Source organism: Heterodontus francisci, chromosome 6 (genome assembly GCF_036365525.1).
Source record: "Heterodontus francisci isolate sHetFra1 chromosome 6, sHetFra1.hap1, whole genome shotgun sequence".
In the NCBI taxonomy this organism is placed as follows: Eukaryota; Metazoa; Chordata; class Chondrichthyes; order Heterodontiformes; family Heterodontidae; genus Heterodontus; species Heterodontus francisci.
Genome location: NC_090376.1, coordinates 61,465,750 through 61,479,803, shown reverse-complemented (window position 1 = coordinate 61,479,803; position 14,054 = coordinate 61,465,750). Strand labels below are relative to the sequence as shown.

Sequence of the window (14,054 nt, the reverse complement as noted above, 5' to 3'; positions counted from 1 at the left end):
GAATGAATGTCATTGATGAAGCAGCTGAAGATGTTTGGGCCTAGGATACTACCCTGAGGAACTTCTGCAGTGGTGTCCTGGGACTGAGATGATTGACCTCCAACAACCACAACCATCTTCCTTTGTGCTAGGCTCAAACCAGTGGAGAGTCCCCCCAGCCCTCCCGATTCCCATTGAAGTTCTTTGATGGAATCTGTAAAACACATCCTAAATGTCCATGGTAACTTTTCCTTAATTGACCAAACCCTCTTCAGACTTTAACAAACATAGGGCAGGATATTCAGTTTCTGCTACATAGTATTGTTACAAAAATGGATATTTGCCTCTGATGATTTTTTAATTTGTAAATTGTTTTGCTAGCAGCAAGAAAACACCAAATCATACAGAATATTTCTCAACAGAAAAAACACCAAGTCAGACATCAGATGTTGGTTTTGGGTTGTGTCATGCTAGACCCCCACCTGCCAAGAATGAGGCATATTCATTTTGTCATATGAACATTGATTTGAAAACTGTTGTTGAAGTGAAGAAAGGACTTGTTTAAAAACAATCACTAGGCCCTTGGCTGGAAAGACATTTGCATAATAACAGAGAGTGCTTATGGCGACAAAAGGAGTTATTTCCCTTATCCAATTTAACCCACAATAGACTTTGAGCACCAGACATTGAAGGTGAAGGGGCTCACAATTTAAGGTTGACTGCTGGGATAGCTGAATCCACAAACAGACGTGGTCAGACCAGCTGGTCGCGTGACTAGCCTGCTTGGCAACCTGGTTTTTCTGAATTGTCCAAACAGTTTGAACTGAGAGTGTCTGTTTGCTCTTGGACTGAAAAGGCCTCTCCTGGCTGGCTCACCACAGCCTCTCCTGTCTGCTCCCATCTCTTTCTCACGGAACTCCAAATCCACTGAAGACACATGAGCCCCAAGAGAGAAAAGTCTCCTACAGTGAACAAGGTTTAATAATAATGGGCCCCAACAAAAAGCAAGATCTGCCTACAATCAAGGACTCTACAGTGAACCCGAAGATCCGTAACGAAAACCCTCTTCAGATATTGCCCAAACTTTTCCACTTTATTTCTTCTGCTATGCTCTGTCTCTATCTGCATGTGTATATTGCGTATGCATGCTAGTGTGGGCGCGTCGTATATCCATAAGCGTTTACTGAATTAGAGTTTAAGTTTAATAAATTTCAACCTTTCTGCTTTAAACCTAAGAAAACCAGTTTGTGCTGGTTTCTTTGCCTTATAATTGGAAAGCAGTGAACAAGGATTCACCAAGGGGGAGCTAAAAACAAGGTGTGTTTAAAATTAAAACCCTGTTATGGTAAGACTAGGTGAAGGCTGAGAGGAAATCCTCGACCCCTTTGTCACCTGGTCTTAACAGTTGCTATTTAAACTAGAATAGAATTTCTGAGGTGTTAATTGTTTAATTGGCCAGACTCATCATGGTCAATCACAAAGTAGCTTTGTCACTGTTGTTGTATATCCATTTAATATTGGTAAGAAAGTAGAATATTTTATGAATGGTTGTTGATGTAATTGAGAAAAACAGTCTTCTATTCCCTTTTGTTTCAGTATAATGCCAAAGGAATAGAAGTTATATTTATTTGGGAAACCTCTCTTATGAGGGAGAGTCAATATCAGCCTTTCAAGCAACAACAGAGAGCCCTATATTTTAAGAATGTGGCAGCCAGAGAGAAACTGGGCTAGTTTGTAAATTGCAATTTTCTTCACAATGTAAGAAGTGTACTTATGTTTTAAGGTCTATGTTTAGAGCATAAGTGAGTAGCAACCCTATTATTTTCCATATCAAGAAGGATAGTGAGATGCAAAATCCATTGTTTTATACTATTTACTGTTCATTTACATATCGTTTAAATAAACCCATTTATTCGTTCACACCTGCATTTCAATCTAACAAGTGAATATTCAGTCCCCCTTTCAAACAGAGAAGAATCACATGGTGTGATCTAAAACATTCCAATAGCTGACGCAGACAGTAAGGGCTCTCTGGCTGGAATTTAACGTTGAGGCGGTGACCCCTCCCACCAGCTGAAAAGTCAGGGACGAGCCCACCTCTATCATGCCTGGAAGCCATGCTGCTAATGTTACATGGCCCAGGCCCTTAACTGGTCTCAGTTGGGACTTCCGCCCCTCTGAGGCAGGAATCCCTGGCTGGCAGCTCCTCAGTCCTAGCAGAGCCACCAGGAGCAACTACCACTGTTGGGTCTGCACCTAACAAGAAGAGGGCAAAGGACGTCGCCCTTCAAAGAGATAAATGGGGCAATGTTGGGCCTCTCCGGGGATAATCAGCTAGGCCCCGACAAGGTGGGGGTGGGTTGGAGAACAGGGTGGGTGGGTGGCCTGTGCTGCAGGGAGGAGCTCCGTGGGACACAGGGTGCCCAATCAGGAGGCCCCCCCCCCCCACACAGCCTACAAGGGGGCTGTCATGCATTACTAGGTAGCCTCCTCAGGTGCTGAAGTGCCCGTCTGCCACTGGTAAAACACCAGCGGTGGCGAGAACAGCCCATAAGTGACAATACCGAAGAAGGGTCACTGACCCGAAACGTTATCTCTGCTTCTCTTTCCACAGATGCTGCCAGACCTGCTGAGTGGTTCCAGCATTTCTTGTTTTTATTACATAAGTGACAATTAATTGGCCACTTAAGGGCCTCAATTGGCCTGGGGCAGGCAGGCTATTTGCCACCACTCCCACCCTGGTAAAATAGCAGTGGGGGTGGGTAGGGGACGGGCACAGCAATCCCCACCTCCTACATGATTTTATGCCCCTCGCACAGCCTCCTATCCCACTAAGGAATTATCTAGCCTAAAGCCCAAAAACTTGACAAGCATTTAAAAATTCTTTATGCAATATATTTTAGAGAAATTACTTTTCAAAGTTTAAATAAGTCTGACAAAGTCAGAATCAAGTGTTAATATTTTACATCTTATTGAATATAGTAATTCACAAGATGGGTACAGATGAAGAAGGTTATTCTTTGCTCATCTGTCCAGAAATACCCTACAGTCCCTCATCATGGCATGATTCCAGGGGTTTTGCCTCCATTACTCCACCTGAAAGTCCATGTCATATGTTGATCATTTGTATGAAAGTGCGAAAAAGATCATCCTGATAGGAGTCCGAACTCTGTTTACTAATTTGAACTTGTGTGTCTTGGTCCCACTCTTAAACTTTACGTCAAAGCTAAACCTTAAGATTTACCTTTTCTACACCATGTACTGTGTTATGTATCCAATAATATCACCTCCTTGTGTGTCTGGAAAGACCAAATTGCTCCTTAGTTTTCTGATATTTGGGATCAGCCTTATGGCTCTTCTTTGATTGCCACCAATATTTGAATATTTCCTTAATGAATCAGTATTCAGAACTGTACACGGTTGTCAAGATGAGATCTGCTAGGGAATTATTCAGTTTCTGCAATTTGTACTCATAGCTTTGGTTATATAGACCAGCATTCTATTCTGCTACTCTGCTTCTCTCTCCACAGATGCTGCCAGACCTGCTGAGTATTTCCAGCATTTCTTGTTTTTATTTCAGCATTCTATTCGTTTTGTTGATTGCTGTGCAGCAGTGATTGAACATGAAAGTCTGAAGTACAAACTTGACAGTGCTCTACTATTCTGTGGGCTTTCAGCTTATATAGGTCTTAGATAATTACCTTCTTCAATGCTCCCAGATTTTGCATCTTTCTTCTTCAGTTTTCTTTTAGAAATTTTCTGAAATGGAGCAAATTCAACCACAGCAGGGTATTCCTGGCCTGGAGGTTTTACAATCACAGGAACAAGAATAATTCACTGTTTATATAAAGTTACAACTAAACCAAAATTATTCTGTATGCATGTCAGCAGTTCATGTGTTCGATCAAAAGTCAAGGTGATAGAAATAATCAAAATATGACTGGTTTACAGATATAACCAATGACAATTTAGTCTTTAAGATTACATCACACTTAGATTTGGTCTCCACGGTCTGACCAATGTGCGATATATTTTAACATTGGGACATTTCAAATTTCTAGACTGAAATACACTTTATAAGACTAAAATCCAATGTGGCTTGATCTGAAACTCAGCATTAATCTTTCTTCAGTTCACTAGCCCATGACATTGATAAATTCAACAAGTCCCACTGAACTGAACAATTATGAAAAGTATGAACTTCTGGTGGCAACATGATTAAAAACCCAGGGTTCAAAGAGGTTAAATTTTTGTGCAGATAAAAGTCCAGCCTAGTATTGTTTGGTGCAAGTCATTGTGCAAGTTGCTGTCTGTTGGACGTTGTAGGAAATGCAGCAGAGTTTAACGAGCAACAGGAGTTTCCTGTAAGAAATAGGAAATCTGGATTGTTTGATTTGTAACTGAAACTTGTTGCATCTTTACCTTTATTATCAATGAAGATATATCCATCAAATCGGTCTCTGAAGAGAATTATGTCATCAGGATTTTTAAAATTGATGTAAGCTCTAGAGAACAGGTGAGGGTAAAGGCTGAATGAAAAATAAAAATATATAATTCACAATCTCATGCTGAATCTCCAAATGTACACAATAAAAGTGATCGACAAGTAAAACTCCCCAGAAATTTCTAAAAATCTGCATGCCAGAGTAATAATGGCACAGAAGGAGACCATTCGGCCCAGCGAATCCATACCAGCTCTCTGCAGAGTAATCCAATCAGTCCCATTCCCCGGCTCCATCCCCTTGGCCCTGTAAATTTATTTCCCTCAAATGCCCATCCAATTTCCTTTTGAAGTCATTCATCGTCCCTGCTTTCAACACCTTTGTAGGCAGTGAGTTCTAGGTCATTACCAATTGCTGCGTAAAAAAGTCCTTCCTTACATCCCCCTTGCATCTCTTGCCCAAAACATTAAATCTGTGTCCCATAGTCCTTGTACCAACAGCGAATAGGAATAGCTTTTCTTTGTCTTCCCTATCCAAACCGGTCAGAATCTTGTACACCTCTATCAAATCTCCCCTCAATCTCCTTTCCTCCAAGGAGAACAACTCTAGTTTCTCCAACATAATCTTGTAGCTAAAATCCCTCAATTCAGGAACTATTCTGGCAAATCTCCTTTGCAACCTCTCAAGGACCCTCACATTCTTTCTAACATGTGGTGATCAGAACTGGACAGAATACTCGAGTTGTGGCCTAATCAGAGAGCTTTATAAAGGTTCAGCATAACCTCCCTGCTTTTGTACTCAATACCTCTATTTATAAAGCTCAAGATCCCATATGCTTTGTCAACTACTCGCTCAATGTCCTGCCACCTTTAAAGATCTATGCACATGAACCCCAGGACCCACTCTCCTTGTACACTCTTTAGAACTGTACCATTTAGTCTGTACTGCCTCTCCCTATCCCTTTTTGCCAAATGCATCATCTCATATTTTTCTTTGTAAATTCTGCCTGCCACTTGTCTGCCCATTCTGCTAGCCTATGCCCTGTTACAGTTGATTAGTATCATCCTTTTCTGCCACACCTCCAAGTTTGGCATCATTGGCAAATTTTGAAATTTTAATGTATTCCAATATCTAAGACATTTATGTATATTTAAAGAACAGTGGTCCTGAACCTTGGGGAACACTGCTGTCTATCATCCTCCAGTCTGAAAACAACCATTTACCACTACTAGCTGTTTTCTGTCCTTAAGCCAATTTTTTATCCAAGCTGACACTGATGCTCCTATTTCATGAGTCTCAATTTTGGTCACCAGCCTTTTATAAGGCACTTTGTCAAAGGCTTTCTTAAAATCCATATAGACAACATCCATTACTTTCCCTTCATCAAAAAAAAATCAATTTATTTTTTATTTTATTTATTTATAGATACAGCACTGAAACAGGCCCTTCAGCCCACCGAGTCTGTGCCGACCAACAACCACCCATTTATATTAATCCTATATTAATCCCATTTTTCCCTCTCACATCCCCACCTTCCCTCAATTCTCCTACCACCTGCCTACACTAGGGGCAATTTACAATGGCCAATTTACCTATCAACCTGCAAGTCTTTGGCTGTGGGAGGAAATCGGAGCACCCGACGGAAACCCACGCTTGTCACAGGGAGAACTTGCAAACTCCACACAGGCAGTACCCAGAACTGAACCCAGGTCACTAGAGCTGTGAACCACTGCACCACTGTATCAGGCAAGCATGATCAGCCTTTTAAAATTCCGTGCTGGCTCTCCCTAATTAACTCAATCCTCTCCAAGTGCCTGTTGATATTTTCCCTGGTTATGGTTTCTAAAACCTTACCCACCATAGATGTTAAACTGACCAGCCTGTAGTTACAAGGATTGTCCCTACATCCTTTCTTGAATAAATGTGTCACATTTGCCACTCCAATCCTCTGGCATCTCCTCTGTATCTAGGGAAGATTGGAAGATTATGGCAAGCCCTTCTGCTGCCTCCACTCCCACTTCCTTTAGCAACCTGGGATGCAAGCCATCCAGACCAGGCAACTTATCCACTCTAAGCATAACCAGCCTTTCCATTACATTCTGCCTAACAATTTTCACCTCATCCATTACCTCCACCATCTCCGCTTCGACCGATATTTTGTCAGCATCCTCGTCCTTAGTAAACACCAAAGTACTCTTCAAAGTCTTCTAGCCCTGCCCTGTGCCTCTAAACATAAATTACCCTCTTGTCCCCAATAAGCCCCACCCCACCTCTTACTACCCGATTATTTACATGCCCGGAGAAGATTTTTGGGTTCCCTTTTTATGTTAACTGTCATTCTATTCTCATGTTCTCTCTTTGCCAGTCATATTTTCCTCTTCACCTCTCCTCCCAACTTATTGTATTTGGCCTGGTTCTCGCTTGAAGAATTCACCTGACATGCATCATACACCATCTTTTTTTGTTGAATCATATTCTCCATCGTCCCTGTCATCCAAGGAGCCCTGACTTTGGTTCCCTTACCTTTCACCCTTGTTGGAATGTACCTAGTGTTACGAGTGTTTCCTTTTTTTTGTTAAATTTAAGAATTTGTGTTTTGAAACTGAGAGGGATTCCATAGAAGCTGGAACTTTGGGTGTTTTTTTTTTAAAAAGGGAGGTGACCAGAAGTTTTGGACTGAGTTTGAACTGTAAAGAGTTACTGGAAGGCACCAGTTTTCAAATAACCCAGCAAGGGTTGTTTTTGACTTGGGGAGATGTTTACGAAGAAATAACAAGCCAAGATTTATGGTTGTCAGGAGGCTTGCTTTCTGGAAAGCTTTAGTTTCAATTTGAACTGTTAAAAGGACAGTTGGTGTTTCTGCCTGCAACAGAAGAAAAACAGCTCAACTCTCTCTCTCAAAAACCAATCTTGCATCCAGTTTCAGATTCCTATTTCCTCCTGTATTTGAAGAAACCCTGCATTTTTGAAGGAACCTTGCAAGTCGAATGTGTGAGAATGTTGCTGCATTCCTGCTGTAAGACCTATTTGGAGCCTCTGTAGCTGCATCTCTTGGAAAGCCTACCCAAACTGATCTTCAACATCACCTGAAAGCACTGTTCTAGGAAGATCCCAGTGAAAGCCATTGACATGCCTTTGGGACACCTAACCACAACAAAGGACATCTTTCCATACCTTCTTTTCAGTCGAAGTTGTTTTTTTTAATTCCTTCTATTTTCTTGTAACAGCTGTAAACAAAAATCCCTTTTATTTTTCTCAGTTAACCCATGTGTTTGTGTGAGCGCAAGAGAGCGAGAGAGGGCTAGGATAAATAAGGGGCTTTAATATTTCAATTTGTGTGTGTCTTACTTCATTATTGGTTAAAACTTGGTTTATAATAAACTGATAATTTTGTTGTTTATTAAAGAAACCTGGTTGGTGTGCTTTATTCTGGGGTGAAATAGAGTATATGATTGACTGTTTCGGTAAGTGGGAAAACTTAAATATATGTTGTGGGCTGTGGAGAAGTGGGACTTGAATAAACAGTGCACTCCTCACGCTGCGATCATAACACTAGTGTGTACCTGAAACATCTCTGCCCTAAAGATCACCCATTGCTCCATTACAGTTTTTCCTGTCAATCTTTGGTTCCATTTTCTCCTGGCTAGATCCCCCCTCATCCCATTGAAGTTAGCCATCTTCCAATGTAGAAGTTCTTTAGATTGTTCCTTTCTCTCCATTGGTAATCTAAACCTTATGATACAAGGATTACTCTTACCCAAGTGTTCCCCCAGGGTCCACTTGGCTCGCCTCATTCTCTAGCACCAGATCTAGCAATGCCTCCTTCCTAGTTGGACCGAGAATATACTGGTCAAGGAAGTTCTCCTGAACACATTTCAAAAATTTCACCCCTCCTTTGCCTTTACTCTACCATTATCCCAATCGATAGTTGGGTAATTAAAGTCCCCCAATATCGCCACTCTATAGTTCTTGCACATCTCTGTCATTTCCCTGCAGATTTGCTCGTCTATCCCTCTCTCACAATTTGGAGGTCTATAGAATACCCCAATAGCGTGATCATCCTCTTTTTGCTGCTCATCTCTAACCAAATAGATTCTATCCTTGTCCCCTCAAGATCATCTCTTTCTGACACTACAATGTCTTCCCTAATCAGTACCATCATCCCACCTCCCTTTTTTCCTACCCTATCTTATTACACACCCAGCCCTCACCATTTTTATGCCACACTTCCATCACTGCCACTACATCATATTCCCACATGACTATTTGTGCTTGCAGCTCACCAATTTTATTCGCCACACTGTGGGTTTACATGCATGCATTGTAAACCTGACTTTGTATTCCTCCTTAGTTTGCTTCTATCTAATACGGTACTACTTCCTTCTCTAGTACTATCCAACAGACTCACTCCTTTATACTCCTTATTCCTCTTTTCTACTTGTATATGCTGGTGCCCAGCTCCCCTACCAATTTAGTTTAAGCCCTCCCAACCACACTAGTGAGCACATTGGTCCATGTCCTGATGAGGTGCAACCTGTCTCATTTGAATAGGTGCCTCCTGCCCCAGAACTGGCAACAATGACCTGAGAATTTGAAGCCTTCCCTCCTGCACCAAGCCTCAAGCCACGCATTGATCCTCCCCACCTTCCTATTTCTACTCTCGCTAGCGTGGGGCACTGGCATATGTTATTGTTAATAATAAACTAAAAAAAATCCATTCATCTGCTTCTAACTGATCTACACCATCATGGAGTTTACCCAACTTATTAAATCTATTGAGGAAGATTAATGAAAACAGGTAACATTTCCAAGTAAATTCTCAGTTTTCTCCCTGATCCACAAAGAAAACTGTTCAAAAGCTTTATGATATTAATCTAATATTGCAATCTAAATTGTTCAGTGAGGATCAAATCATCCACTGTAATAGGTACTTAATCTTTTAAAACAATTTGTTCAGAACAAGTAAAAAAAAGATTTGTACAAAGCAATAGTTAGGTCACAATTACAGTCCTATGTGCTCTTCTGGACAACCAGTTCTAGAAAGGACACTAAAGTCACAGAGACTGTACAATGTAAAATAAAGAGCTTGCATTTGCACAGTGCCTTTCAGGATCTCAGGATGTCCCAAAGCACTTTACAGCCAATGAAGTATTTTTAAAGTGTAGTCACTGTTGTAATGTAGGGAACGTGGAAAACAATGGGCTGAATTTTACGGGCCCCTCGATGGCGTGGGTCGTGGCGCGGGGGCCAGTAAAATTCTGCAGAGACAGGCCCGCATCGACCCACGACCTCAAGAACGGCCCGCCGCAAATCACCGGCAGCAGGGGGATTTCGATGCCACCCCACCGCTGCACAGCGACGTCACCACAATTAGCATATGGTAAACGGTACTTATTTTTGCTGATTATGCAGCCCGCCGCCTCTCCATGGACACTTCCTGATTTTGTGACGAACGGGCAGCCGTCACGCGCCGTCTCATTCACAATGTAAAAGCCGGCGGGTCCACAGAGGTAGAAGGTTTCGCGGCAGAAAGCAAGTTTCTTTTCAGATGTCTCACTCTGCATTCTTAAAGGGAGGAGGGAGGGGGGGATTACAGGGGTCTCACTCTGCATACTGGAAGGAGGGGCGGGGGATACACAGGGGTTTCACTCTGCATTCTTAAAGGGAGGAAGAAGGGGACATTACAGGGGTCTCACTCTGCATTTTTAAAGGGAGGGGGTCTGGGGTTACTGGAGGGAAAGCTCTGCTGGCATGAAGGGAGGCACTGTGTACCATCCCTCCGTTAACAGTGTACGCTCTGAGTTTGTTCGTGTTGGTGAGGGAGCAATGGCACACTAGGCATCTTGTGTGTGGGGAGGGTGCCAGAAAGGGCAGGAGCATTAAGGTTATATGGATGGTGGGGCAATCGATTCAGCTGGCAGGATCTTGATGTGGTCATGCTCTGCCACTGAGTGTTGGCCAAGATGGGCAATGCCATGGCATGCCACATAGTTGATCCAGGAAAGCAGCTGATGTACCTGTCAACACCAATCCCTGTCCTGTTAGGAACCTTGGAATACATGAAGGGTTCAACTTTATTTATCACATGGAAATAGGTATGGTTCATCCTACATTGTGAGATCCTCTGCTCGTGAGGATCCGTATGCATCAGAGGCAAAATCAACAGGCAGGTGCGATCCACGTGGCGGCCCCCGGTCGTGAGCAGCAGCCCCAAGGGGAGCTTGCCATTATGTTTGCCGTGCATCAACAGGTCCCATATGACATGCCATCGGATGTCAGAGCACCAGTGTCATAGGCGATTGCGCGTGTAGAGAGGGTGGTGACACGTCTCTGTGCCCTGCTCAAGGATGACCTGCAGCCCATGGGCTTCAGTCGACATCCCATGCCTTTGTTCCTCATAGTGGCAATGGTTCTCAGACCTGACGCCACAGCAGCTTTTCAGGGGCCCACCAGAGACCTTTGTGGGGTCACACAGTCAGCAGTGCACCGCCGCATCAAGAATGACAATCACGATTTCGAATTACTTAATCATTCTTACTCACAAATTACATTTCATTACTACTTAATAAGTGTATTATTGGATCCCCTTATAAATGCAAGTTGTTGTATTTTTTTCCTTTTAAAACAATACTACACATTTATAAGGGGATCTAATTCTTATTCATACCTTATATCTGGAGCACAAAATTCAAAATAATCATGCGTAGGTAGTGGATGCAGTTGCTCCTCTAGCTGCGCTTTGGTTAGGTTAGGGGGTAAACGCCGAATCACGACCTGCAAACATATGAAGGAAGAGATGAGGGCAATTTTCCAGGAAGTACAATATTCACAAAAGATAATAACGGATGAGGAAAACCATTCCTCCCATCTTAGTTCATCTATCCAAAGAGATCCAAATGGTTCCCCTGACTCTAGTGTTTTTGTCTCCACTAACTCTATCTGAATACCTGCTCCACACATTTCATAGGTATAAGGGTAAAACATCCCAATGATATCATCAGATTGTTAAGAATGTGAGTTATGGACCTGTTACCTGATTTTTATCTGGCTTTTAGAGGTGCTTTGTCATGTTTTAAGATTATGAGAAAACATGGAACAAAAAAAAAATCTTCAAGGCTACACACCATGCAACATACACTTTCTGCGCCTGTTATTGTGTCAAGAAAAATTAAGATTTGGACTTGTTTTCCCATTGGTAAAGCAAATTCTGCAATGCACTTAAGGAGCTATGAAGGGGAGTTCTAGAACAGATCAACTGCATCCCAATTTCACCTCTCGACACAAGGGATTATGCTCCAGACTTGATACCAGGTTATATGAATGGCGCAGGCAAAAGACAGTCAAAATTTTAAAGAAAATTTGAAAAAAGGGTACTAAATCTTCTATTCTCAAAAGGACTTAAATTCAGTAAAACATTGCTACATATACCTATTTAAAAACACACCAAGTTACTTGGACAGCTCTATGTGTCTTCTTCTTTAGAAATAAAATTTAAACGGCAGATTTGGTGATACTAAACCATGAAAGTTGCATAAAATGCAATTTGCAAAAGGTTTTCTGCTGTTCAGCAGTATTAATAGAAAATAATGAATAGGCCACACCTTGACAACTCAATTGGGCCTACATATGGTAACAGACTTCTGTGACAAAATAGAAACACATCTAAGGGAATGGGGCAGCATAGGTAGGAAGTTGTTTAAAGGATAGAAAATAGGGCCAGAATTTTATTTGGGTGCCGTGCTCTGTGGCAGCGCCCTTTGAACTCGGCAGCGTGCCTGCATTCACGATATTACGTCTGGGGGCTCATTTAAATAGAAGGGGCGGAGCAGCTGCCCCTGATGACATGTAGGGGGCAGCTGCCATGTCCCCAGCAATGGCGTCACCATACAGGTGCCATTTTTAAAGGGCTTTAAGCCCTTAGAATTAATATTAAGTTTTACAGGTACAGTAAACGAGATGTTTTATTAACATTTAATAAAGATGCTGAGACCCTTTCCCAACCCCCCCACAATGGTCATTTAAGTGGCACTTATTGTCAAAAAACACTTTATTCCCTTCCGAACTTTCCCCCCTCAAACTTCGAACATTTGGCCTCTAACCCCTTCCCACCATCCCCCCATTCAATAAAAATTGATTTCCCTGCTCCTCCAGCCCTGAAAATTTTATTCCTAAACCCTGTCCACCAGGTTCTCGCCTCAGAACTCCATGCGGAGTTCCAAAGGCAGGCGAAGCACGAACGGCAGCTGTAATATCGGCGTGGGACGGCCGCCACCTACAGGTAAGTTTGTTTACATATGATTACTGTCAATTTGCAAATGCAGATGAAGGGCCAGCTGCCAGACGGAGGTGGGGGGGGGGGGGGGGGGTGGCCGGACCGAGGTCCCCCGACCACTGGTAATATGCGGCAGGCCCTTCTCGACGTTGTGGGTTGAGGCAGGCCTCTCCCCACAGAATTTTACCGGCCCTCATGGCACGACCCATGGTGTCGAGGGGCCGGTAAAATTCAGCCCTAGGTGTTTTTCAGACTGGAAATGTAAACTGTGGTTCCCATTATGGATCAGTGTTAGGACCGTTGATGTTCTCAATAAAAGATTTGAACTTGCATACAGGGGCCACAATATCAAAGTTCATGAAGACTTAGTGACTTCAGATGGACATGTTACCTGATTGGGTAGATACAAGTCATGTGAAATTTAATATGGAAAAAGGTGAGGTGATAGATTTTCAGTCAAAAATTAGAACAAATATGCACCATGTGGCAAAATAAGAGGAACAGAGCAGTGACTCAGGAGTCCAGCTACCTCAATCCTTAAAAATGGCAAGTCAGATACATAAAGCTGTAAAAATAAAGGCATATATGAATTCCTAGGTTTTATAAATAGGGAATTAAAGTACAAAAGCAAAAAGGTATGCTAAGCCTATACAAAGCACAGTTAGGATAGCATTTCTCTGACCGATCTTACTCACTATACTGGGCCGACAGGTGTGACTGCCTATTCAAGTTTGATGAGAATTTCGGAATGAATCTACCGCCCCCACGAAGAGAAAATGTGGTTCTTTTCAGTACAATAAAAGGTTAAGCCGTGAACAGATATAGGGTTTTAAAATTAAGATTTTGACAAGTAAAAATAAATAAAAAATAATTTCCATTTGTCAGTGAGCTGGGAACAAGAGGATATATATTTCAAAATCATCAAACCAATGAAGGACGTTAGTAGATTTTTTTGCACAGAGGATTATTAGGACATAGAATGACCCACCAGAAGCATATTATTAAATCGAGAGAAAAGAGAACAAAGCAAATACTTTATTTAGATTTACAGTACTTTCCTGCTAAAAGGGAATTTAAATGTTGGGGTGAGTAAAAAGAATACAAACTTCTAAAGTCCTTTCTAGTTTCTTTTTTAAATTAAAATAAGTTATTCACTAGGTCTAGCACTGAATCCTGAACACCCATTTACTGCCATGCAGTGCTCCAACATTGAGAACTGAAGAGTTTATTTTGTATAGGGTCTTTACCGACCATTCTATGCCATTTCATTATTTTCCTACCCTTTGTCTAAACTGGGGTAGGGAAAGAGGAACAAAAGCCCAAGAACAGGTTTTAACAAGACTACACACAAAATAACCCCA

The 14,054-nt window shown here is 42.1% G+C and overlaps 1 protein-coding gene across 7 annotated transcripts in view; it reads right to left on the bottom strand.

Moving 5' to 3' along the window:
* upf3a (UPF3A regulator of nonsense mediated mRNA decay) overlaps positions 1-14,054 on the bottom strand; it is a 101,553-nt gene that overhangs the window by 61,816 nt on the left and 25,683 nt on the right. For all 7 annotated transcript variants that reach the window (XM_068033778.1, XM_068033775.1, XM_068033773.1 and 4 more), the window contains exons 2-4: positions 11,089-11,195; positions 4,402-4,508; positions 3,681-3,779 (exon numbers count right to left, since the gene is read on the bottom strand). In XM_068033778.1, coding sequence (XP_067889879.1) covers positions 3,681-3,779; positions 4,402-4,508; positions 11,089-11,195 — 313 coding nt within the window. The remainder of the gene's footprint in view (positions 1-3,680; positions 3,780-4,401; positions 4,509-11,088; positions 11,196-14,054) is intronic.